At 49.7% G+C, this 24,857-nt stretch overlaps 2 protein-coding genes across 6 annotated transcripts in view; both read left to right on the forward strand.

Annotated features, from left to right (window-relative positions):
* LOC144129284 (eukaryotic translation initiation factor 4 gamma 2-like) overlaps window positions 1-24,857 on the forward strand; it is a 176,328-nt gene that overhangs the window by 28,327 nt on the left and 123,144 nt on the right. For 2 of the 3 annotated variants that reach the window (XM_077663303.1, XM_077663302.1), the window contains exon 8: window positions 158-670. The exons of the other annotated variant lie outside the window; for it this stretch is intronic. In XM_077663303.1, coding sequence (XP_077519429.1) covers window positions 158-244 — 87 coding nt within the window. In that variant the 3' untranslated portion in view covers window positions 245-670. Of the gene's footprint in view, window positions 1-157; window positions 671-24,857 lie in introns of those variants that run through there. 3 annotated transcript variants of the gene reach the window in all.
* Window positions 1,040-23,571, forward strand: LOC144129290 (sodium/potassium-transporting ATPase subunit beta-2-like). 3 transcript variants are annotated; one of them, XM_077663314.1, is made up of 5 exons: window positions 1,040-1,181; window positions 10,673-10,744; window positions 14,184-14,392; window positions 15,425-15,723; window positions 16,232-23,571. In XM_077663314.1, exons 3-5 carry the CDS (start codon window positions 14,354-14,356, stop codon window positions 16,830-16,832), a joined length of 939 nt encoding a protein of 312 aa, XP_077519440.1. In that variant the 5' UTR covers window positions 1,040-1,181; window positions 10,673-10,744; window positions 14,184-14,353; the 3' UTR covers window positions 16,833-23,571. The 3 variants fall into 3 exon arrangements, with proteins under 3 accessions (XP_077519440.1, XP_077519441.1, XP_077519439.1); XM_077663315.1 differs by lacking the exon at window positions 1,040-1,181 and adding an exon at window positions 1,745-1,820; XM_077663313.1 differs by lacking the exon at window positions 1,040-1,181 and adding an exon at window positions 10,239-10,451.

The raw sequence follows: 24,857 nt of genomic DNA on the forward strand, positions 1-24,857 counted from the left end.
CATTTTTGTGCCACATGGCTTGAAACTTCGTGCAGGTTCACATTGAGTCTGCCTTGTCGACGGTAACTTCAATTGCTGGTTAGGCTGCTTAGCCATGGTCACCCTTTATGTGCATTTTCCTGCATGCAAACTGACATTCTGGTGCTTTCAAATGCAGGTAAACCAGTGGCTGACCTGGCTGGAAGAGGCTGAAGAGGAGGAGGAAGAAGACGACGAAGACTGCTCGGATGAAGGAGACAACTGATCGGCTACCAGTACACCCAGAATAAAGCAAGGGGGTGTGCACAAAAACACTCTGCTCTGAAAGACGCCATGGAAGTGCGCAAAGAACCCTGCAACAAGTCTCTCTTCTGTTCTAATTCTCAGTCCCACACATTTTTCCTTTTTTTTCCCCATTGCGTGCCTTTCGGTTCCAGATCTGCCACTTTTTCCTGTCCGCTCACTCCTAAGCCCTTGCGTCCCTTCTCTTAACATTGTCGCAGGGCAGGAACAGTCACTTTTTTAAAAAGGAAAGGCAAGCAGTGTGAGGCTGCAAGCTGAGCTCTTTTTAAACGGAAACGAATTGTTTTGATCTTAAAGCAAGCAAGGACTTCGCTAGTGAGGCTCTGCTCATGCATGGAGCAACCTCACTACGATTGGGATAATAAAGCTTTCCTTTTTCTATCTTGCACCGCTGCTGTTGTTGTTCCTTGGTTTGCTCTTCGGGGTGACATCAGCCTCTTTCTGCCTCTAGGTTTAATTTGTTTCCCCATGTTCAGCTGGCATTACCAAGTGAAAGCCTTGTAATGTTAATGTGCATTTGAATGCTGCTTCCAGGCTACAGGTTGTGCACTAATGCAGATATGCGTCGCCAGCGGAATCTTGCCTTGGAAAGGTTGGAATCTGAGTACGCAGAAGCGTACATTATTAGCCTGCGTAAAGTGTGCTGGCCTCTTCCCGAAACGGGAAGCGAGCGCAACTGCCGCAACCGCCCGCTGCTGGCGCGTTCGTCTCGCGGTTTGGGGAAGTGCGACGCACGGCGCATGCGCGGCGCGCCGCCGTCTGGTGAACGCCTCCCTTCGTCGTCGCTTCGCGCCACCACCGCCGTGCACCTCGCCTTGCGTCACTCGCGCCCAGTACTCGCTACCGCACTGCCGCGGGATTTTTCGGCCATGCCATACACCATGGACGTCGCCACGCAGGTGAGGACTGCTTCCGCCTAGCGGGCTCGTTTTCGGCAAGGTGCACGATCGCGAGCCGCGGTGGGGTGCAGCGGCCAGCTTGTCTGTCGTGTTGGGTGCCGAGTGCAAGCACGCGCCTGTTCGGCTACGGGGCCGCGGGGCGATGGCGTCTCGAGAGCCTGCCCGCGGATCGATGCGCTCTGCCAGCTCTTCCGCATCCCACGTTTTGCGCGCCTCCCTCTGCCTCCTAGCATTTTTTTTTCCTCCGCCTACGCTTGGGCGTTTGTGTTTTCGGGACGACGAGGTGGGAGCGGCTTGTTTACTGCTCGCTATCGAGGCCGCATAGGCGCCCTAGTTTTACCAGCGCTACGGGTGTTTGGGCGAGAACCGCGCGCTGGACACAGCGACGTCGCGCAATGCACGGGAGGGTTGGGTGTCGCCGGACGGGTACTTTTTTTTTTTTTTTTTGCTACACCCTCGCGGCGACGAAGCGCGCGCAGAGCGTGGCGGCGAATGCGTCGGGGCGCGCTTTGAAGGCCGGTGACGTCACAGTCCAATCGAGAACTCGCTGCAATGACGCGTGCCCCCCTAACCTTGACAGCTGAGGAGCGTACGGTCGCACACCACGGCAGCTGTGGGGTTAGCTAGGCGTCCGAGCAGGTGAGTTGATCCGACTGAAACCGCGCTCCTTGCCCAGGCTGCGCATTTGCCCTGCGCAAGTGGGCCGTCGTGGTGAACGCCCTGGTTTGGGAGGGATGCGCGAGTTGAACTGCTTGCTCCAGACGTTCCGCTGCGACCTGAGTGACTTGCACATACGGACCCCGATCGCTGGCGATCACGTCTGGTGGCTATGTACACGTTCCTCGAGTTCGAAGAGAGCACGCATTGCAAATGGCTGTGAACGAATTAATACTCTGCACGGCAGCTTAAGGATGATAAAGACCTGTAGCCGTGCAGTTTCATTGTCCAAAACTTTCATACTCTAGCATTTTTCCTTTACGAACTGTTGATGTCTTCATCAGATGCGCAGCTTTCATACCAACTTGTTAATGGCTTCGGAGCTAGATACACCCTGCAGTTTTTGTTGCCGTGATACCATGTCGTTCGTCGAAGCAAGTCGCGGGTATGGTTAGTACTGCCTTGTTGGACATAGAGGATGTGATATTAGTTTCGCGATACCTTATGCAGTCCGACGTTTTGATTTGTTATAAGGCACGACATGAACAGGTTTGAAACATGTTCATTTGGATGGCGAGGTATTTCAGTTTCATTCAGTGGTAGTTAACGGCTATTTTGCTGCTCCGTGACTGGACCTGTCGACGAGAATATCGACGTATGGAAGCCATATTTTCTGTTAAACCCGGAGCTATTCTGTAAGTCATGAAGTCTTGCTATAATTTTTTTATTGCCTAACTTAACTGAAAACAAGTGAGCTTTTGGTCCAGAGGCAGCCTACCTCCTGGCTGTGCCTGTAGCTGGAAAGCAAGACCGATCAGACCCTTCATTGTATAGGGAAAGACCACCGGGTCCGTTTCAAATAACCAGATGTCTATCGTACATCTTGTGGCCCCTTTCGTTTATTCCGAATGTCCACTATGCGCCCGTATACAAGGCGGATATTTGGTTTCTGTAGCAGAAGTGAAGTCGCTTTTTCAAGTGAGACCACCGGGTCTATCAGCTCATGTCAAGTACCGAGTTCTCTGTCAGACGTGTTCTGTTCACTCCTTCCGGGTTTTCCGGACATCGGTTAATGTCCACTACACGTCCGTATGAAGCGGGCGCGAAGCGGATACTTGCGTTCTGCAGCAAAGAAAAAGCCCCGTGGATATATGCACTTTTTGAAGCGATATTTATTGCTTCAGTGCATAAAGGGGGTATGTAGTGATGGATACATGAAAAGGATGGTTAAATAACTGAGAAAAAAAAAACAAGGTTGGCTGACACAATGAAGTCGAGGAGCCAGCGGCGATGCGGTCCATGCATCTAAACTGTGTATAACGAAGGATGGTTCGGCGAGTGGTCTGCTGCCGCCAGGTGCCGGATCCATCAGCTTCAGTGCCGGGCAAACCTGCAGCAGGTGGTGTACATCGGCCTCTATATTCCGGGACTTGCAGACTGGACACCCGGGGCGGCAATGTGTCTCGAAATTGGACCCACTTTCGAGTTGCAGGAGGAGTAAGGGCAACACGTACGGATACCCCGAAGCGCAACGATCTCCCATGGAGGGACGAGAGCACGTGTGCGGCGCTGGAGGTGCTCCTTTCTCGCTAGGACAGGAACCGATAACATGACGAGGTTAGGTTCGCTATGCGGGTCGCATAATCTGCACAACCTTGGCGCCTCGAGAGGGACCCACTTAATACGAATTGACTGCGGGATACGAACTTCCAGACGATGGATGTTTTGGCAAATTTCTGAACTGCGTCCGACGTGTCGGAATAGCCGTGTTACGTAAAGGGCGACAGTACTGATGGCAATGCGGGCCGTAGGGAGCATGGGAATGGCGGCCACAGAGCAAAGCGCCTCTTGAACAGCAAGCATTTCAGCGCAGGAGAAGGAGGGAGGTTCCGGGAGTTTTGCAAAGGCAGTAAACAGCAGTTGTTTCGCAGGCCAGGTTGCTTGCATCTACGTATGTCACGATGGAGCCATATGGGGCAATTGGGCATCTTGTGCAGGAATTGGATCGCGAAAGGACGCCGCCGCTCGAGTTGATGTTGGTTGACGTATATCTGTTGGATTGTTGTCGCTAAGTTCAACAAAATGCCAGGGAGGAAGAGCTGGCGGTGGCGGCGGCTGAATTGAAGCGTGAGCCCTGCGTTCGCGTTGCGTGCAAAAGGCTGTTCTACGACCACCACGGCTGCTGCACCAGCTCATGTAATGTGTTGAGCTGTGCAGTTTCTTGAAGCGCCACGATCGGTGTGATGCGGGGCAGAGAGAGCTGTTTAATGAAAAATATTTTAGCCGACGTGAAGGCGGGCAAGTGATGATCCGTCATTGCCTCTCATGTCATGGGACATCCTGATCACTGAATGTGTTTCTGCTAGTTCTGTTTCGAATGAACATCTTCAGTCGAATATCCCTTCCAAGTCCACAAATGAAAGCCTTTCATACATCTAGAAACAATTCTGAACGGCTGTTAGCGGATATATGCAGTTGACATCCGGAAATGGACGTCGATGACCCGATATCGTCCTCTTTCAGTATTCGGTGGGAATATTTGGCTTTGACGTGAATACCGCTCTTCTGGATATATGTGGTTACTTGAGGTATAACTAGGAGTTGGACTTTTCGGTTTTTATTTTTTGAAAATTCGGTGGACATTGTTTTAGTGTCCATAGTGGCCATTCCACGCATTTAGCCATTGTGTTTGCCTGTCTGAAGCCAGTTTTGTGGCACGCTGCTCACCTGGAGCAACCTGCCCACCGTGTCAGGCGGCAGTTCAATTGATCTTGAGAAGCTGCTCGGGAAGAGCAACCTGCGTCGCAACCCAAGTCATAGAAGGGCAGTGGCGCATCGCTTGACCGCTGCACCACTGCGCCAGGAGGGGTACGAAGACTCCCAGGGATCTAAGAATGTAGAGAATGACCAATTTTGCATATATGGACATTATCGCTATCCGGACAGCTGGCATCCAGGAACATTGGGTCTGAACACCGGAACCGAAAGGAGAACCGACCTGCTAGCGCGCCTAATTCGCATTTCTCCTAAGTACGCAAATCGACTGTCATTCAAAGTTTTTAATTCAGAACTAAATTTGCGGTTTTATTCGGCCAATATTATTTTGTATGCATGACTTACTTTTTTCAGTGATTTACTTATTTGGCAACACTGTGTGGTCAAAAGTCACTTAGAGTATATACCCCACGTTTTTTTCAGCATAAACAGTTTGCTTACCAACAGTTAACGGTAACGTTCAAACGGTAGCATTTGGTGCGATGTTTGTAGGATGAATTGCTATCGTAATTAAACAAGTAACGCAAATTAAATGAGATGGCCGGCAGACAAAAACGGAAGTGGATGTTTACATCCAAGTACTAGGCTGACATTTATCTTTGATTGCGCGCTGGATTAAAGAGAAGCCGGGGCATCACGTGGTCCGTGAGTTAATGGTAGCGATGGAAGTGCCGATCAATCTTCGCCAGCATGACACTTTTTTGTGAGGGCATGCACGGGTTCGTGCCAGTGTCCTACATGCTGTTGATAAAACTACTTGTTCGGGTAACTGCTATAAGCGGGCGACGATAGTGAACAAACAGTACTCGGCCAGCAGCTATGAGGAGGTGGAGCTCCTCGGTATAAAGCGGGCAAACTAGCGGAGATATACCTCAAATACCACATCATCGCTGCTTATCTAACGCTTAGTAGAACGTTCGGTCGGGCGAGTTGGTATAAGTTCATATTGGAAAAACAGCGCACAAAAGACAGAGGACCAGAAGAAACAGCGCTCGTCCTGTGTCCCTCTTTCTTCTGGTCCTCTGTCTTTTGTGCGCTGCTTTTCCAATATGAACTTATCTAACGCTATCACCGTTTCATCGGCTTCCCTACTTGATGAATATTCAACTTCGACTGAGTGCAACTCGTACTCAATATCCACCTAGCTATGCCTAAAGTGTCAGGATTACTGACCTTCTTCGGTTAAAACCGAATTCAAAATATGAATTAGGCGTACTTTTATCGGATTTTCCCGTTTAAACCGAATAGTCCAACCCATAGGTTCAGCTGTAGGAAGTTCAGGAATACGTGTAGTCTTATTAACGTTGTGAGGGCATTCATATATGGGCAAACGCCACATGTTTTGCGGGGGTGCGCAGCAGATATTTTCTGAAAGAGGTGTACGAAGCTAAGAGTAAAGGGGGAGTGGTTTTGTGCAAAGACCGAGTACATCAGCTGTTTTATCCACAGATTAGCAGCATAGTACATATCGTTTGGCTACCAGCGATCTAGGCGATCAGTATACTACCAGCGATGTTTGCGCATGCCTAAAAATTTCCTGTGTTACAAGTCCGATAGGCCTCAGGCCACATTTAACCTTAGCAAGATTATACACCTTTTTTTCCGTATTATTTGATGCGTCGCAGGCTTTTTTATTTTTCACTTGACAAGACTTATTTGCTGTCCGATATACATTCGGATGACATGTCCACGACGTATGCAGCGTCCAGGTAACGGAATCTTAGTTTGCTCCTGACACAAAAGCGATCGCTCAGGGCGAGTCTTGACTGCACTAATAACGGAAGAAATACGAACTTCAGAATGTTCTATAAGGTGTTGTATTGGGAAATGACTCGCAAACTGCTTGGCTGTAGCGCCAGACCACGTGTTTATTATTAACCTGACATCAGTGAAGCGGAAAGGTAAGCGGAATAAGCACAGCCATCAGCTGCTCCCTAACGAATCAGCTTGCGGGGGTAGATCCAGTAGGCGCAATGCTTCCATGCAGTATAGTATTCAGCATGAGAATGCCATGGTCTGTCCCGACCGCCTGGACACGTCGCACTTCAGGCCGTCGCATTGCGGGTTCCATTAGTGATCCGAATTATTAACAAGTGCTGCCGTTACTATGTCTCAAGGCTGCGTTAATAGTAGTGTACTGTCAGTTACTGACTGTATTGTCGCGTTGATGCATGTGCCCTGTAAGCGATCGTTAGTACCCCGTCAAGCTGCTAATTAGCACCATTTAACCCTTGACACCGTCCAGGGCCCGCGGGAGAAAAAGAGCAAAACTGGAAAATAAATTGGACTGGAAAACAATTCCTTAGCGAGCTAACACAATCGGTGGGAAGAGTGCGTTGCCGCTAACACTTTTAGCCAGACATTATACGAGCCGCGCATAGCGCCCATAAACGAAGGGGAGGGGAGCTTGGTCTCCACCGTTTCTTGCACTAGCTTCTTTTTTTTTATCGGGCAGATTTGCCCTTTTGCATGAATTTATTTACAGAAATAGGTGCAGGCTCGTTTCCCTAATGCGTGCGAGCAGGGCCCGATATTCAGGCCCACGTGTCCAGACGCTTGTTCGGCGTGTTTTCCCGACTACTGTATATGTTGTCATGGGGCAGCCACCCGTTGGGAATCAGTGCAGCGGGGACCAGTGGCAGACAGGGCGCCGCCCTCTCCGCCGCAGGTGAAACGAAAAAAAAAAGGGAAAATAAATCAAAGTTATGGAGTAATTCATGAAATCAATGTGGCGGCTTTTTAACTTCGCCCGTGACCGGTGCTTCCGGAAAGACTCTGTTGAGGGCACCGTCGTTTCAGAGTACCTCGACACAGTATAATAATTGCCTTTTATTGCGGTTTCATTACTAGCCTTGTTTACATGAGCCCGACGTTGCGCGTCGAGTAGGGCGCGCCAGATGTCGGGCTGACCATGCCGGGCATAGCCGGGCATAGATCGCCGCTACCCCTGGCGTCGAGCAAGCAAACCACGCGCGGATGCTAGAAGAGGAGGAGGAGGAGGGCCCAGGTTTGCGCAGCGCCGCCAGACCAGAGAAGAGGCGATAAGCCGACGCGGCAGCGTATACATGCTCCTTCCAACCGGGCCGGGCCGAGTCAACCCACCCCCCGCAGTCGGGATGGCCCAGCTCGACTCGACGATCACTTATCTCGACCCCCTATAGCGTATACATGCGCCCGACAACCGGTTTTAGGCCCGACAGCCTACTTACCCCGACTTTTGTCGGGATCATGTAAACCCCCAGACTGAGAATGATTCTTCTAGGCGCTGTGGTGATGTAGCCTTAGTGTATGGATGTATGCGCCCACACAGTGTTCTGTTTATTTAGCGCGACTTGCGGCAGGTTTGAGTACAGGTTCCTCAGAACTGCAACTCCGAAACTGTGTGGACATCGGAAGTTCGGAGCTCGTTGCTTTCAGCATGTTAAGCACCGCATTGGCCCCTTCCCAGCGTGACACAATCACGTTGCTGCTGCATTTGTTGCGCTTGTTTCGTGTTTGCGAAGGGCTGCACGGCTTTTGTGCGGTGGTTTTGTGTTACTGCCGACCTAACATACTCTAAACTGTTCTGGCGAAGAAACTTGGCAGCTCATAGTGAAGGCCTGGGCATATAAAGAAACACAAACATGCGGGACTGGCAGTGAATGTGTACCTTGCCTATGCACTTTTTTTTTTGTATGCCCTTATCTCCCTTTGCGCTGCCAAGATTCTTCAAGCATGACCAACCAGGCCACTCGAAAGTTTTGCTCGGGTCGACATTCCCCTGCTTTCGCAAATCAAACTTGTAGCGCTCTGCTTAGAGGGGCCTGAACCTTTTGTTGTTGTTTTTCTCGCAAAGGTTGCAAAATACGCTCAATATGACGGGTGACCGCTTATACAATAACCTTGGTTGGTTGGTAACAACTTTATTTAAAAGTCCTGCAGAGCTTTCGCCTACCGTAAGTATTTTTGGCAAGGGATCTGTATTTTCGCTGTTGTCTAGGGTCGAAAACTGGCCATGAGAGGTTCCAGTCCTCTTGCCATTTCTGCTGCGCTAGAGGTTGCTCGTAGTCGCCTGCACTGCGCGCGGAGAGGAGGAGGAAACGGCTGAACACTTGATACTTTTCTGTAAAGGGCTTCACCCTACAGTGGAAAGCAGCGGGGCTGATTAATCCAAGGCATTGGGGTTTAACGACAGTAAAGGAAAAAAAGATTTTAAGCGGGTAGAAGTAACCAAGCGAAGGTTATGTGATTGGCGGCTAAATCAAGACAAGAGTGAAATTTCACAAGTCATGGTTAGGTGGCTTGAGCCATCGCCCGATTTAAACGGTTCAGCCTTATCCATCCATACTGCGAGGTATCCGTGATGCTCTGCAGTGCAGGTTGTCTGCAGTCAGCGCGTGTGTTGTCTTACTTTCTGTCGCCCTTGTTCGTTGCACAGCTTTGCCCAAATTGCCACTGAACACAAGGGGCTAGACTTTATAATGTACTTTTTTTTTCCGCGCGGCTAATCTGATTACTGCTGACATGGGCCCGTGACTCACCATGTTTTCACAGCCAACTTTATTTGCTGCTCTGCTCCCATTGTCACCTGTCATCTGTTACGCAGGACGGAAGCTTCCTAGTAGCTGCCATTTTTCTCCGTTGCCTTGAAATTAGGGACTGTAACGTAGTAGCGTCGCTAAAGGAAAAGGATGAGGTTTAAAAATCCGTAGTAAATGGCAATTTTCTGAGCAAGAGTGTAGCTCGGCCGTCGTATTAATATGTTCCAAAAGTCTTTACGGACGCCTTTAAGTAATCCAGGGCCATGAAGCTTTATTGACACAGGTTGCTTTTTTGAGCCGTAAAAGCGGTGGCTGGTCCCATCTCAGTCGAGGGCGAATGCATCGTGCGAAGTTGAACAGTCTGCGGTGTCAGACGTCTTAATTCATATTCTTCCCTTCAAGCAACAACAGAAAGGGCGTCAAGGTCAGGGGCGGATCTGTGGCTCATTCTCGGAGGTTGTTCTTCGAAAAAATAGCGTTGAACATGGCTTTCCTATGCAAAATTTCTCGGTCCCCTTTACGTCTTTAGTCTTTACGTGGCCTTTATTTAAACTTGCTGTAGCTTTAAAAGCCATGCTGTCAGGTCGTATACACGGGCCTCATTAACAGTTTTTATTGGCTCTTGATGCCAGTGCGTGAACAGCACTAGCGTAAAAGACAACAGGCTGTCTGATATAAGTTGTAAAGTTCTGGTCCTCGTTTTTTGGGTCCATTTGCAAGCTCTACAGCGCTGCCCGATTGTAGTGAGTGCGGTCATTTCCGCTGGCTGCTGGGACGAGTCGAAACGCAGTTCAGCCTGGTGAGCGAGCGCGCAGCATCGAGGAACCCTACGCGACGCAGCGCCTCTGACCTTGCTTTGCGGCGCACGTGTACCGTGTACGTGCTCGCCCAAACACGCTCCTGTCTACCTGTTTTTCGACTGGGTCCGCAATTATAATCGCGGGCGATGTTGCCGCTCCCGAACAGCACAAAACTGCCGCTGCAGTTGCGCAAGTGTATCTAAACCGGTAGCTTTCATCCTCTCCCTCCGCGTCGCGTCTTTCGCGCGGTCGCTGCAATGGGGCCACCGTCCCGTCAGACACGCGTGGCGTCGCGGAAGGCGTTTCCTTGGCGCGGATAAAAGCGGCGTGAGCGGAGCGCTGATTGGGAGGGTGCCCCTGTTCCCTCGCGTTTGTTGACGGACGCGGCCGAACGGACGAGGGCTGCACTGCGCTGATTTTTCTTCTTTTTTTCACTCGCGCTGGCCCTGCTCCCTTCACCTCCGGATGCACGCGACAGGGCGCGATAGTCCCCTCAGAGCGGGCTGTGGCAAGCAGCGGTGAGTGTTGTGTCGGTCCTCGTGACTCCTTGTCTAATTCGTCCCTGACGGTAGTACTGTGCAACTGTGGCGCTGATTGAAAGACAAGGACACGCCTTGTATTCGTCTTTTAGAGCCACGGTGACTCACCGAAGTTCTGTGCAGCCGAGGACTTTATTTGCCAGCCGCACTGGTTGCCCGCTGTATCGTTTCATCGTTCTGTGGTGGTCGTTGCTGCGCAGGTGCACCTGAACGAGCCTTCTCCGGTCGAGTGTCGAGATGTGGAGGTTTATTTTTTAGTGATTCCTTAGAGGGTGAGTACGATGCACGATTTATTGCCCGCTTTCATTTTGTGCCTTATGTACGAGACATTCTGTGGGGTCGCGTATACGGGAGCGCGTTGCCTTGAAGCTACTGCGACCGCTAGCAGCGGAGGCTGTAGAGCTCGGGGGAAAGGATATGTGCATCGTTTGCAATATGTGCTACCGAACATCCAATTTAACTGCCTGGCTTTGGAGCGCGTGAGTCCGGCTGTTATTCCCCTCAAGTTTGGCCTGGATCAACCGCCTAATAACGGAGCTATCGGCTTTTCTTCCCGGTCATGCGTCCTGGAGACTTTTTTTGTCCCCGATAGTGCGAACTTGAAGACTGCTTTGTGACAGGCGGCCCACTAGCCTACAGGTAGGCCTTCAGCACGGTGCAAAGCCTTAGAGATAAATGCCTTCAGGGTAAATGCTGTTAGGTCAAAACGTTTTGTGGTAACGGCCTTTAGGTCAGATGTCTTCAGTCCAAATGCCTTTACGGTAAAGTTTAGTTTAGTTGATGGGGGTTTAACGTCTCAAAGCGACTCAGGCTATGAGGTACGCCGTAGTGAAGGGCTTCGGAAATTTCGACCACCTGGGCTTCTTTAACGTGCACTGACATCGCACAGTACCTTTACGGTAAAGGCCTTTAGGTCAAATGCCTTTAGCGCGTAAGGACCCTAAGTGCCCACCGTAACTAGCGCTACTGCACGAAATTCCATTCCTAGCCATGCTAAACCGTCTGCTGTTTTTTTTTTTATGCTGAACCTCATCGAAGCACTAAAAATGCTGTTGCTCGCCGCAGATCGTCTCTTGGAGATGCGTAGTTTCATTTTTTCGAAATTATTAAAAAAAATAGATGTTCCAAGAAAGAGCACATCCGTGCCTCCGTCGTAGGAAAGCCGCCCGCTGTCGGACTCAAGAGGCGCGCCGTGTACATGAGCGGCCCCACAGGTCCCCGTGTCAGTGTCGCTCTAAGTTTTGCTAGCGGCGCCGGAATAGCGGCACGTTGGACACCATTGGGTTGACAGCTACAGACTAGGAAATCTGGTGCGGGTATGGCTCCAGTTAATCACGCCCTAAAACGCCACCTCCTAATTCTTAGTGACGTCACCAAGGGGAGGCGTGGGGTAGCGGCCGCATTGTACCGCTAGAGTGGCGTTGAAACCATCCAGAAATCAGAAGAAGGCGAACTTTGACGGAGATTAAGAAAAAACACCCTGTCGGATTTTTTTTTAAATTTCTCTGCTATACCTTCAGTACCTAATAATTAGAGACTAAGAAGAAGTGTTGTATTATATTGTTTTAAACTACAAAGTTAGAGGCATAACACAGGCAATGCTAATATTGCGTTCAGTTACCATTACTTGGATATTGTGCATTAAAAAGAGCAGTGGTCATGAATTCGACTTCGAACAAAGCGAATATGGTTTCATTTTAGTTACCACAATGGCAAAGTCTCAGGATGTACCTTAGAAGCATGCTTCTGCTTGTAAGCGTCAAAATAAGAATGCGTTTGCTTCCTCACGTGGATTCTATACGTCTGGCTAATGAAATTCAGAATTTTGCCCTACTTCAAAAATATTTCATGCCAATTTGGCTTGGAATCAGATTTAGCAAGCACTTAGCTCAATATTTCATAGCGTTTAGATCAACGATATTTCGATTAATTAAACTGCAAGTGCACGAAATGGCAGAGTTGTGGTTTGTGCTTTTGCATGCTCCAGAATGAGCCAGCTGGAAAGCCCCCCCTTTATCCCAGAAGCAACACGATTCTGTGCATATGTCCATACGTAGTGCATATGTAGTGCTGCCTGCGCCTTCGGTAATGACAAACATTGGCGAATGAGGTAACTTTCGCCACACTCATACCCGCTGCGGTGGCTGAGTGGTTAGGGCGCTCGGCTACTGAGCCGGAGTACCCGGGTTCGAACCCGGACGCGGCGGTCGAATTTCGACGGAGGCGAAATTCTAGAAGCCCATCTACTGTACGATGTAAGTGCATGCTAAAGAACCCCAGGTGTTAGAAATTTCCGGAGCCCTTCACTACCGGGCGTCCCTCATAGCTTGAGTCGCTTTGGGACGTTAAACCCCCACAGAAACAGAAATAATATACACTCAGTTCCAAGTCGAATTAGTGACCGTTACTCTTTTTAACAAACAATATACAGCAATTGTAGCTGGACGAAATATAGTATATGTTAGGCCTTTAGTTTTAAAGTTTAAAACGATATACTGCAACACTTTTTTTTTTCTCTAGAATTAACAGGTACTAAATGTCTCTCAGGGAAACTAAGAAAATCGGAGTTTTTCTATTTTTAAACCTTTGTAAATGTTCGTCTTGTTTCAAATTGTCCGAATTTCGTATTATTTCAACGGCTAATTTAAGATTATGTGTCCATCCTAAAGGTACAAATTTTTTCCGAAAGTAGTAAAAAGGACGGACTAATACTAAAAAAAATTTCAGCCCTAGGTTTTTACTCCTTGTCCCATTATTGTCTTAAAAACTGCCCTTAATGGAATGCCTTGCTTTTCCAACAATGTTTGCGATTTCTTGGCTGCAAAATTATAGAAGCCAAAAAATATTTTTGCATTGATTCCAACAGAAAAGTTGCGTACAATTACTGAAAAAATAAGCAGATTGCACAAAATTCTATTTTGCTTTCTTCTGGGATCCAAACTAGCGATTTTGCGAAATCGCAAAAGCGGCGTTTTTCTCCTCGTGTGACATACAATTAAAAGAAAACAAAAACTACAGTGTTTCTTCTAAAGCTAACAATCCCTTATGGTGACACATTTGTTCATCACATTTAAAAATTTCATTGGATACAAAAAATGGTCATTAGACATTGTTTATCGTCTTTATCTGGGCATACCCATACATATCTCAGTTTTATGGGGTTTAACGTCCCAAAGCGACTGATGCCTGTCTCACATGCAAGCTAAAACGTTAGCGAATCCTGCCGCCAAGGCGCAGAAACCTATTTTCTTACAGTCTGCATTTTTCAGTTATATATATATATATATATATATATATATATATATATATATATATATATATATATATATATATATATATATATATCGAAATGTCGACAATACATCTCTGAGAAGTGCCTTCCTTGTTCAACCTTTTCGCTGTGGAAGCCAAGGAAGCCTACAAAAGAGCTGTACCACCATTCTTGACGAAGTACGATCCCCGGTCGAAAGGTCGAATTTGAATAAATCCGTAGTTTTTTTTTATTTTTGATTTCTTAATCAGCTGCTGACGAACCAATTCGTGATACTGTTCGTCCCACAAAGCGGTCGAACTTTTGAAGTTATCGTCACCCGAACACTTATTTAACCGTTCGTTCGGTGTGCGAAGGCCTGCACGAATAATTTCACCTGATCCCCGGGAAAGTCGTTTCGTGCAGGTTTTCCCACTGTGTCCGGTACCTCTCGTGCGCAGGCGCAGCTTCCGTGCGAGCGCCCTCTGACCCGCGCACCCCGGTGCCGTCACCGGCGCCGGCTAGCCCCGAACAGCAGCAGCGGACCGACTCCAGGGCCTCGGCTGAGGCCGCTGCGCCGCCCCCGCTGCAGGCCGCCGCTGTGGTGGTGGAGGACCACAGCGGGCCGGCCATGGCACCTCCCGAGCAGACCGAGCAGGAGCCCGAAAAGGTACGCGGCCCCTCTCTCAGTTGCATGGCACATGTCCATCCGGCACATGTCCACAATGCCAAAACACTGTTGACCTCTGTTCAGAGTAGAGAGCCAAAGGGGTAACACGTAAAGCTACACAGGGGCCCCGCCGCGGTGGCTCAGTGGTTAGGGCGCTCGACTACTGATCCGGAGTTCCCGGGTTCGAACCCGACCGCGGCGGCTGCGTTTTTATGGAGGAAAAACGCCAAGGCGCCCGTGTGCTGTGCGATGTCAGTGCACGTTAAAGATCCCCAGGTGGTCGAAATTATTCCGGAGCCCTCCACTACGGCACCTCTCTCTTCCTCTCTTCTTTCACTCCCTCCTTTATCCCTTCCCTTACGGCGCGGTTCAGGCGTCCAACGATATATGAGACAGATACTGCGCCATTTCCTTTCCACCAAAAAACCAATTATTATTATTATTAAAGCTACACAGGGGACAAGCAAGGCACGGGAGGGAACCACACTAGATGAGCGCAGTACTGTGTGTCTTATTAATATATACTGCCACACAGGACGTGAGGCAATAGTAATAGGCAGTTACAGTGACTCTGCATCCGGCGCCGGTGTACGTTGCGTAGTGAGAAGTCGGCTCCGGTGCCCTTGTGCCTTCTTGATGGCACTGCGCACTCCCGGACGAGATTCCCTGTCTCCGTAACAAACACGCATGACGTGGATGTGATCATGCTTACGGTCCGCTATAGACCTTCATATTCACGAACGTAGTTGGCGCTTGTGCGGGAAGGACGCTGCTTAATTTGTAAAGGGACGTCTGCATACGACATATGCTTGGAGCGTTGAGTAGGAACGAAATGCTGTGAAAGGTGATGCATAGCTATAACATCAGGCTTGACGCAGGTAAGTTCACCGCGGTTCCTCATTTTACAAAGTCGTGCGAGAACACTATGACTGTGTGGTTCGGTTGAACAGGCTGTTGGGATAATTGGTAAGGTGCCATGGTAGCGCACCGAGCCAAAACAAGACAGGAGACCGTTCTTCCGCGGGACTCCAGGTTCCCCTGCGGACGGTCTCGGCGGCTGCGGATGGTCCCGAAGATGGGGCAGCTAAGGCGGACGGCGCCCCGTCCGCCGACCAGCAGCAGCAGAGGCCCGCGGGCGGCGTCAGCCTGTGGTTGTCCAAGCCGCGGGTCATGTGGTGGATCGCCGTGCTGGTGGCCATAGTGCTGGTGGCCGTTGTCCTGGTGGCCACACTGCTCTCCACGGGAAGGGAAACCGATGACATGGTGTGGACGGACGACGCCTCCCTGCTCACTGTCTGGCCGCGGCCCAGAGGCAAGCACAGGATGATCTGGTGAGCAGGTGGTCTCGTCCCTTCTTTGCATGTCTATTGCGTCAGGTGCGGTCACATTTCTCTAAGCACCGACTGGCCGTCTTGTTTGCGGCCCAAAGTCCTGCAAGGACGACATGCAGTGAGAGTTAAGATGCGAGCACGCTGGACTTTTTTTGTCTTTGCTTGGAGCTTCTCGGCTTGTAACCATCTATTACTTTTTGTGCTCGGGAAGCACAACCAACAATAAGAAAGTGTGCAGTACATGGTATAACAAAAGGTTTCCTGTCTTGAATCATGCTCCACTAAAGCTGTTATATATACTTTGTCCTTGCCAGTGTGGTCCAGCAGACGATCGGTTATCTTGATCACCTCCTGGACTTTCCGTGGCTATCTTTACTGCTGCGTTGTCGCTTCTGGGCACTGTGACCGTTGCTCCCCAACCTCGAATCACCCGCGGGGAACCAGTGCTTTCTCTGGCTGGCGTATTGGCAGCGCTCCCGAAAACCTCGCCTGCATGACGCCCGCGCAGGTTCCGCCACGGCAGCCTGCCGCACGAGGGTCGCGAGTGGCCCGAACTGACGGCGCAGCTCAAGGAGCTCGTCACGGCCTACGACCCCGTACGCGCCTCACGCAACGCCAACGTGACCGAGTGCTTCGGGCGGCGTCCCGAACACGGCAAGGTGTGCCTCTTCGACATCCGCGCCGTGGCGCCCGAGTGCACGGCGGCCCTGGACTTCGGCTACAAGGAAGGCAACCCCTGCGTCTTCCTCCAGTTCTCTAACGTGCCGGGCTGGGAGCCTGCGCCGCTGCCCCAGCACGAGGCCGCGCAGCTGCTGCCGGCGCCGCTGCTTCCGCTGCTCAAACCGGGCCTGGTGCTTCTCCAGTGCGAGGGGGACACCATAGTGGACCGCGAGAACCTGGGCGGCGTGGTGTACACGCCGTACCAGGGATTCCGCACCGAGTTCTTTCCGTACACGGGCCACCGCGACTACATGGCGCCGCTGGTGGCCGTCCAGTTCCGAAAGCCCAGCACGGCGGTCGTCATCGGCGTCCGCTGTCGCCTCTGGGTGCGCAACCCGCCGCCCGCCAATGCCTCGGCCGAGCTCTTCTTCAACCTGCTCGTCGACTGAGGAGGGCCTGTTGCGTGGCCAGGGCCCTTTCTCCCCACCATCTCTATCGATGCGCCAAAGCCGCGCTGCTAGCTGGCGCGGAGGAGCAAGGACCACTACGCCTGACCTGACGAGGACGGTCGTCTGCTCGTGATTGAGCCGGGAGCTTTAGCCGAGCGTCACCGCACTGGACGTCTGCGGTGCCACATCGTTCTAGAGACTGGCTTTCAGAAGATTCAATGCCCACAAAGAATGAGACCACAACTGCAAAACCGATGTTGCGCGTTAAAAAACGAACAAAAAAAACTGGTCCATATGAACCGCAAACGCGGAGCCGCCAGATAGAGGACCACTCTCATCGTAGCGGTCACAGCAACGTCAAGTGCGGCGACGCTCCTGTGGCCACCGTTACGGGGACGCGCCATCTCCTTCCCCGATACTCACTCGCGGTCGGTACGGATCGCGCTTCATTGTTACTGTACATGGTTAACGACGTGACCCCAATGGCACTTTCCGATTCCCCCACGGGAACTCGTAGCAGACCGCGTTTCCGGGTCCGATACTGTAGCCTCCACAAGACCGGAGGCACTAAGTGCTGCCGAGCGGGTACCGGACGCAGTGCCAGAGGCGGGGACGTTCGGTCTGGTGCCGGTCCCCTGCACCACCGAAGGGGCCACCGCGGCGCTTCGTGCAGCGCAGCAAAGACACGCAAACCACTGCTGCAACAGCTGCCGTTGTACCGTCAATGTGTGTTCTCTGCTGGAACTGGACAGGAATGACCGCGACACGTGGGCCTCGCCATAGAAGTTCGGACTGTCTTGCGCGCAGATTGGTATTTGAGGGTGGATCATGGTTGAGTCAAAAGGAGGCATGTGGGGAAAGTCACGTGAGATGGTTTAGAGGCATTGCTCTAACGTTTCGCAGTGTCGCCAATGGATTTAGAGTGGGCTGGAGCGAATTACAGCTCACAGTGTAAATTGTACGCTAGAGTTTCTTTGTACATGTTGCGTTTTACTTGTGACACCTGTTGTTACTGGTAACAAATGGCGGTTGGCCCACTCTAAACATTAAGCGTACATAAGTCGCATTAAACGTCCGGCTCATCTCGTAATTAAGGTGTTGGCGTTCGGTGCAGTATGTGCGAAACTTCTCACGATCAGCTGTATCGCTGAAATGTTGCTGAAATTGGACGTGAAAACTTCATTCCCGTTAGCGTGGAACTCACTGGCGGGTAGTGATGGAGCTTGAAGCGGAATCAGATGGAAATGTCGGTCAGAAAGCAGGGACATTCGCTCAAAGGAAGTTATTAGAGGCGGGCGCGAGGGTTTAGTTTTGGTGAGGTGTGTTGTTACGGAGTTGCAGTTTTGCAAGGTGTAGTCGCTGTTTGTTTTATTCTGTAGGGCCTAAGGGCCTTAGTTGTCACACGTCGCGAGTTATCGGAGAGCCGCTCTCGAGTACTTCATATGCCACACTGCCATTGTGTTGAAGCCCCCAGAAGTAAAGGGTAGCTTCGACGTCACAAGGAAGTGCAGATGGATGGAGGCTGGGATGGCAACTATGATGGATCACAAAAGCACGAAACTTACGGTCTTCAGGATTTCTAAACAGTAACTTACGAGGCAAGCGACAGCATGTTACGTTTAGAAACTGGTCCGGGTGCTCCTTTATGTGACGGAATTCTTATTGCAGCAGGTGAAACATTGTAAAAAAAGAGCAAGAAACTCGAGGGAAGAATACATTACCAGTCCAAAGTGCATCATGAAATATTTCCTAGCTATGTCTCTCCTCTTTTTGTTCCTTTTCACTCTACGAGTCAAGAGACTAGTACACCTGGTTACCGAGAAACCAGACATTACAAAAAAAAATGTACAAACGAAATTAAAGAAGAGGTTTACTTTCCTTGAAAAGAAGCAAAAAAAAAGAATTAGTTCAACCTTGCATTTTTAAAGGGCAGCTCCGGCGTGTTTTTTTTTCTATATCCACGGTTTTACTGAAACATCCACCGCAGTCTTTCGCAGCCGGGCGGCGGCTTGTTGCAGTGCTGATGAATTTTTAAACTGCCCATTTTCTGGCCTCAATCAGGGTATTTCTGCGGCCAATCTTGCGGGCGTGACGTCAGAACCAACGGAAATACGAATTTGACATCTTTATAAGTGACGTCACCAATTGGATATACTAATGACGTCACCAATAAATCACTAGTTTGGTTGCTGTATCGATTTACTGTGGGGGTCGCCACCTTGAATTCCCCGGACATGGAAAATTTCACGCCGAAGAGAGATGCTAGCAGACCCCAAGAAATCGAGAAACGTGATGAGTAAGAGCGAACGCTCTTAAAAGAAGTTTGACGACATTTGGTTACATTGGCTTTTCCGTGACGATTACAGACGTCTTCTTTTGCACTCCGGTCCTGCTGTTGCCTCGTTGTTGCGGTTTCTTGGGGACCCCGAGCTAAGGCCTAGTGACGAGTGAGAGCAGCGTATAAGTGGGTCGAGCACGCGCCGAGAAAACTGTCCGACACGGACCTTGCCGAAGAAGCGAGAGAGGAGTGAGGCGTCTGTGTTTATATGCGCTCATTTTCTTGTTACGCGCGCGTTTACGGTCGTCGATGTGTGTGTCTGTACTCGCTGGTGTATATTGGCAGCGGGGGAGAGGGGGTGGATGGCGGGAGAAGAGGGGCCATTTTCCTGCTTTCAACTAGGAGGCCAGTTACTCATCAGCAGTTTTTTTTCCTGTCGCTGATTTTTGTCATTATATCTGCGACATATCCAGTCTACTCTCAGTCGCGGCCCATCTATTTATAGGGTGCCCTCCCTTTTCCATCTGCGCCAAATAGCAAAAGCTATATTTCTTCACTGTTAAAGATCAGAGCACCATGACATTGGCAGCCTGTCAGATAAGCAGACCGCGGCTACTTTTTTTATTAGCAAAAGTTTTCTGCGTAGCCTGCGCCTACACTCTACACAGAAAGGAGTGTAGAGGGAGAGAGCTAGCCTTTAGCGCACTTCCTTTTATAAAAGGAGTGCGCCAGAGGGCATATCCCCTATAGACGTATTCGTGTTCAGAATGTAATTTCTAAGTTAGTACCGTGTACACGCGCAAACAATATAAAAGGGAACGCGCGGTCCAATTGCGCGCCTGTGGTTATTCTAGAAATTGGAGGCACGCCCTCTCACTCTTTCGTGTCGCCTGATTTAAAAAGCGTTGAGCCAGTACACGCTTAAGTGCTTGTTTGGCGGTTGCTGCCTTTTCTCAAATCTATGAGAGTTATCTCGAAATTTTTTTGCGTCCTGAAAGTTTGAGGTAGGCTGCGTTGAATCCACAAACGAACATATTTAATGTAATGGGCTTGCAGAAGCGCAAACCAGACGAGCAACCCTGCCTCATCATGGTAATACAATTCTAAAATTTTATCAGTATACAGTGAGAAAGTAAACAGGCTACGTGGAACACATTCGTAATTGGGACTAAACATTAACCAATATATCATAAGTCTTTGTGTCATTCGTGTGTATTTATGATGCGCGAAATGTATAACATACTGAATTTTCTTTACCGGGCAAGCAAGTTTTGTACCGACGCATTTAAATCGATCAAAATTCTCTATCTGTATTTTTTTCTATTTGGCGCAAAAGAAAAGGAAGAGCACGCAGTAGGATGTACTACAAAGAGCGTTGTTTTTAGATTTAGATGCCAACAAAGCTCGCGGATATTTTTAGCCTAAGAGTTCAGTAGTCTTTTTTTTTTTTTTGCCAGCCCGGTGAGGCGGGAATGAAAAAAAGTCCTCGAACAAAACCGTATTTCTGATAAAAGAAAGGGGTGAGCCTATATTTTTGAGCTGGTGTATTAAGAAGAAAAAAAAGAGTAATAAGAGAGAACCAGCCGTTGTTGAACAAGTCCTCCACTCGTTTCCAATACTCCAATATACTATACCACAACAAAAGTGCTCCCGGTACGCTCCAGGAGCATGTTCACTGCGCTCACTGTTCAGTACGTGTAGTAAGTATATATAGTTGTATACTCGTGTGTATACTCGGGTCTGTCTTTGCACTTACTCTCGCGGTTCACCTCCAAGAAGCGAGTGGGAAGTGTCGGCTACATGCGCTGTTCACGTTTGAGTTTGGTTTTTGGATATTTTTCTTTTCCGCGTTCTTCTATAGACCAAAGAGTTGTACCTGTATATCACGAGAAGTTGTTGGTCGAGGCGCGCGAACTGACACGGCACAGTGTTTCCATGTGTAGCCGCCAGCACAGCATGCGTTCACAGCGCCATCTAGGCGCACCTTATTCTTTGTTTGGGCATGTGGTGGACCCGATGTTAGAGAGTTCTAGCGTAGCGCGATGGGTTACCGTCATCCGCTCACGCGGGGCCCCGACTGCGCATGCGCTGTGCCGGGTGTACTTCAGCGCCTGGCCCGTCGGGGCCGTCTGCGCGGGCGCAGTTGAGGCCTCGAGGAAGCAGATCGCATTACGGTAAAACTCCTTACTCTGGAGGCTTGCTGACTATTGATATTATGCTCAGCATTGGCCATCATGCATCTCGGAGCGTAGATCGTTAAAACGCTTTGATTGTTTTCTCTTTGCGTATGCTTGTGTGTATGTGTGCGTGCCTTTGCCGACATTTTGAGTTTGAACACCTGACCCAGAGAGGACCTGCTTCTTTATTTCCCTCTCTCTTTCTCTTTGGCGTCTCGTAACTTATTTGCGTTAAGCTTCGTATGCGCAGCTGATTCGACTGCAGTGTTTAGCGGCGAGTGTTGTTTCATGGAAAGTCTTCGAGAAATGTTCCCTCTCTTCGTATTGTTTTGTTGACGCTTCCACATTGAGTTAAGCTTAATTAATATAACCTCTGTCCTGAACGATACTTAATATATATATTTTGAAGATTGGACGACGCGCCAAGGCTGCCTTAGAGGGGTCTCATTTCAAATCCATTCCAAGCAACGACTTCGTTAGTTTCAGCCCAACCCAAACTCGCTTCTCCTGGACTCATGAGGCTGGCGAATACTAACAATTAACGCGGCGTCAAAACGTATAGCGGGAGCAGAGCTGCATACCTGGACCACATGATTCACGCATCACAAGTTCTGCGCTCTTATTCGATTCCCCACCCACATCTCGAGCGACATTGGCCATTGAATTCACATTGAGCTCATGCACAGGATAATGCTTGATGAATAATGTTTCGCATTATCAACGGCAGGATAAGAGGTAAAATAGACCTTGAACGCAGTGGAAGCCTATAAAAAATGAGCTCAAGCTCTAAGTCAGGAGACGGGGGAAAAAGAGAATCAGTGGGGTCGCTTTAAAAAATTGTAAATAAGAGAAGAAAAAAACAGAAAGGAAGGCACTAAATTTATTTTTAATTTTCTCACAGACACTGCAGTCGATATTGCTGCGTTTTCGATGCTGGAGGAAAGATCTGGTACATGCGTACGCTGCACTGTCACGCACACAGCGTATCGGCGGATGTGTGTCTTTGAAATGTGTTTGCTGTTCGCGAGAGGTGTGCGAAAACGAGCGGTTCAGTATTTCGTGGTTTCGCCAGTTACACCTGCCGTGTTTGAGATCTCGGCTGCTGATGGTGGTCATACATGAAACGTTCAGTGTCCACAGATGTGAGGAGTTCATTCAGCCGCCGTTTGCAGGCACGCGCGAACGTACAGGGTGTTGCATGTACCACGATCCCGGGGTCTAATAAAAGCTGATTAACGTTGCAGGACTGAAATCACAATGTTGTTGGCGCTGGTGTACAGAAAGCATGAGTACGTCTTAATTCCTACATTTGAACGGACAGGTGCTCGGCTGCTGGCCCGAAAGACGCGGGTTCGATACCGGCCGAGAAGGTCGCATTTCAATGGAGGCGAAATTCTTCTAGAGGCCCGTATACCATGCGATGGCAGCGCACGTTAAAAGATCCTAGATGGTTGAAATTATCTGGAGCCTTCCACTACGGCGTCCCTCATTGCCTGAGTCGCTTTGGGACGTTAAGCCCCATAAAACGTAATATTAATTAATCCCTTCTTAAACCGCTGGCAACGAGGGAAAATAAAAGCGCTGAACAAACGAGCACAGGGTCAATTAGTTGCGAAAAGAAACAAAAAAAAAACAGCGCTTTTTGGATCATGCGTAGAGGGATCAAAGGCTGGTAACTGAAGAATTCTCAAAACACGTGGTCTCGCCGCTGACGCTTCAAATTTCATGCTCTATTCATAGCACGGACAATAATTTTCACAATAACGCTGCCCTAAAATGGCTACGCTATCTGTGGTCTGCGACTTTACAATTTAAGTTTTTGGCGTATACTTTGAGCAGCTTAAAGGGAGATGATTCAGTTTACGTAGTTTATTAGTTTACTGTAGAAAACACAGACTACTTAATTACGTTTTGGCGTCCGGTGTCAATGATGCCCCAGTTTCATTCCTGCAACGTGCTGCAGCTCCTCTCTCTATTATTTCTTCGAGACCCCGGGTCACCTTACGGGGGACACCGTGCCCTGTGTATAACACAAGGCATTCCACCCTCTGTATGGGGACACTTTATTCTTTTTGTTTTGTTTTATTTCGTGCTTGTCGACCGCGTGTGTCTGCTTCCTGCTCTCCTGCCTTCCCCACCCTCTCGCCTTCCTGCCGTTCTCTCCGATGTGTTCAACGAGGGTCAGGCCTCCATGTACAGCGAACAGCCTGGCCTCTTCCTTCGGAAAAGAAGCCAACCACGTCAACTGTCCCGATTCATGGAATAAATCTATTTCGTTCTCCTTTCTGGGCGCAGGACTGAGAGCCCGGAACCCTCCGCGTCGAAGTTCGCTCTGATTGAGGAACACACTATCAGGGGCTTGTTTGTGGATTACTCTTGAAGCTTAACGCGACGCGAATTAACGCAAGGACGCCAGAACCACGCAACGGAGCTATTTTGTCCTTGTCTTTATTCGTGTCTTTTTAAGTTTCGTTCTCTGGGCATGTCCTTAGACATGTTAAACCGGCTTTCTTCCACCGGTGCGTGGGTTGCGCGCTTGAGCTAGCGCGTCACAGGCACGCTTTTCACCACCATTTTTCACGGGCTTTAGTTACGTTTACGAGACACTTCTTGCACCCTCTTTTACATTGCTCGTTTGCTTTTGCTGGGGATCTGCACCGCCTGTAGGCGCTGGGTTCTTCGACGTGAGGCCTGACTGAGCGCAGTGTCAAAAAACTACCGCATTTGCCCGAATACAGCACGCGAAAAATTCGTAACGCGAAGGTCGCGTTTGCTATTGCGGAACAGATAATGAAGTGATTCAGTTATTGGGTACTACCGATTCAATTATAATGCGAGAGGCGCGGTGCGACTTTGCACTTCCATTATCAACGAAGAAAAGAAGAAACGTGTTGAATTCGAGTAAATACGGGAATGCACGCCTTTCGCGATACTCGGCCTTACGGGCGCTGCCTCATTAGCGTAAATGACAGGTTCTTTCTTGTTGATTGTTTGGTTTTTGGGGAAAGGAAATGGCGCAGTATCTGTCTCACATATGTCGGCGGACACCTGAACCGCGCCGTAAGGGAAGGGGTAAAGGAGGGAGTGAAAGGAGAAAGAGGTGCCGTAGTGGAGGGCTCCGGAATAATTTCGACCACCTGGGCATCTTTAACGTGCACCGACATCGCACAGCACGCGGGCGCCTATGCATGCGTTTCGCCTCCATCGAAACGCTGCCGCCGCGGTCGGGTTCGAACCCGGGAACTCCGGATCAGTAGCCGAGCGCTCTAACCGCTGAGCCACCGCGGCGGGTAAAATGATTTCAGAAATTTGAAATTATATGATGAGAACAGTTGGAAGAGGTCACCAGGCTTCTGTCTATTCGATTTTTATGTGAGTGGATTATATCCTCTTGTTCATTTCTGACCCTTACAGGAAGATTTAGCATAGGAAGACGTACTGGCGTTATACGGTGTTACCAGACGCCTCCCACGCACTTATAGTGGCAGGGGCGGGGCCAGATGGGACCACTGCGCATGCGTGGCTTCACCTGGTAATCCGGCATACGTCCACTCGAGTACGTATCCGCTA

Source organism: Amblyomma americanum, chromosome 4 (genome assembly GCF_052857255.1).
Source record: "Amblyomma americanum isolate KBUSLIRL-KWMA chromosome 4, ASM5285725v1, whole genome shotgun sequence".
Classification (NCBI taxonomy): Eukaryota; Metazoa; Arthropoda; class Arachnida; order Ixodida; family Ixodidae; genus Amblyomma; species Amblyomma americanum.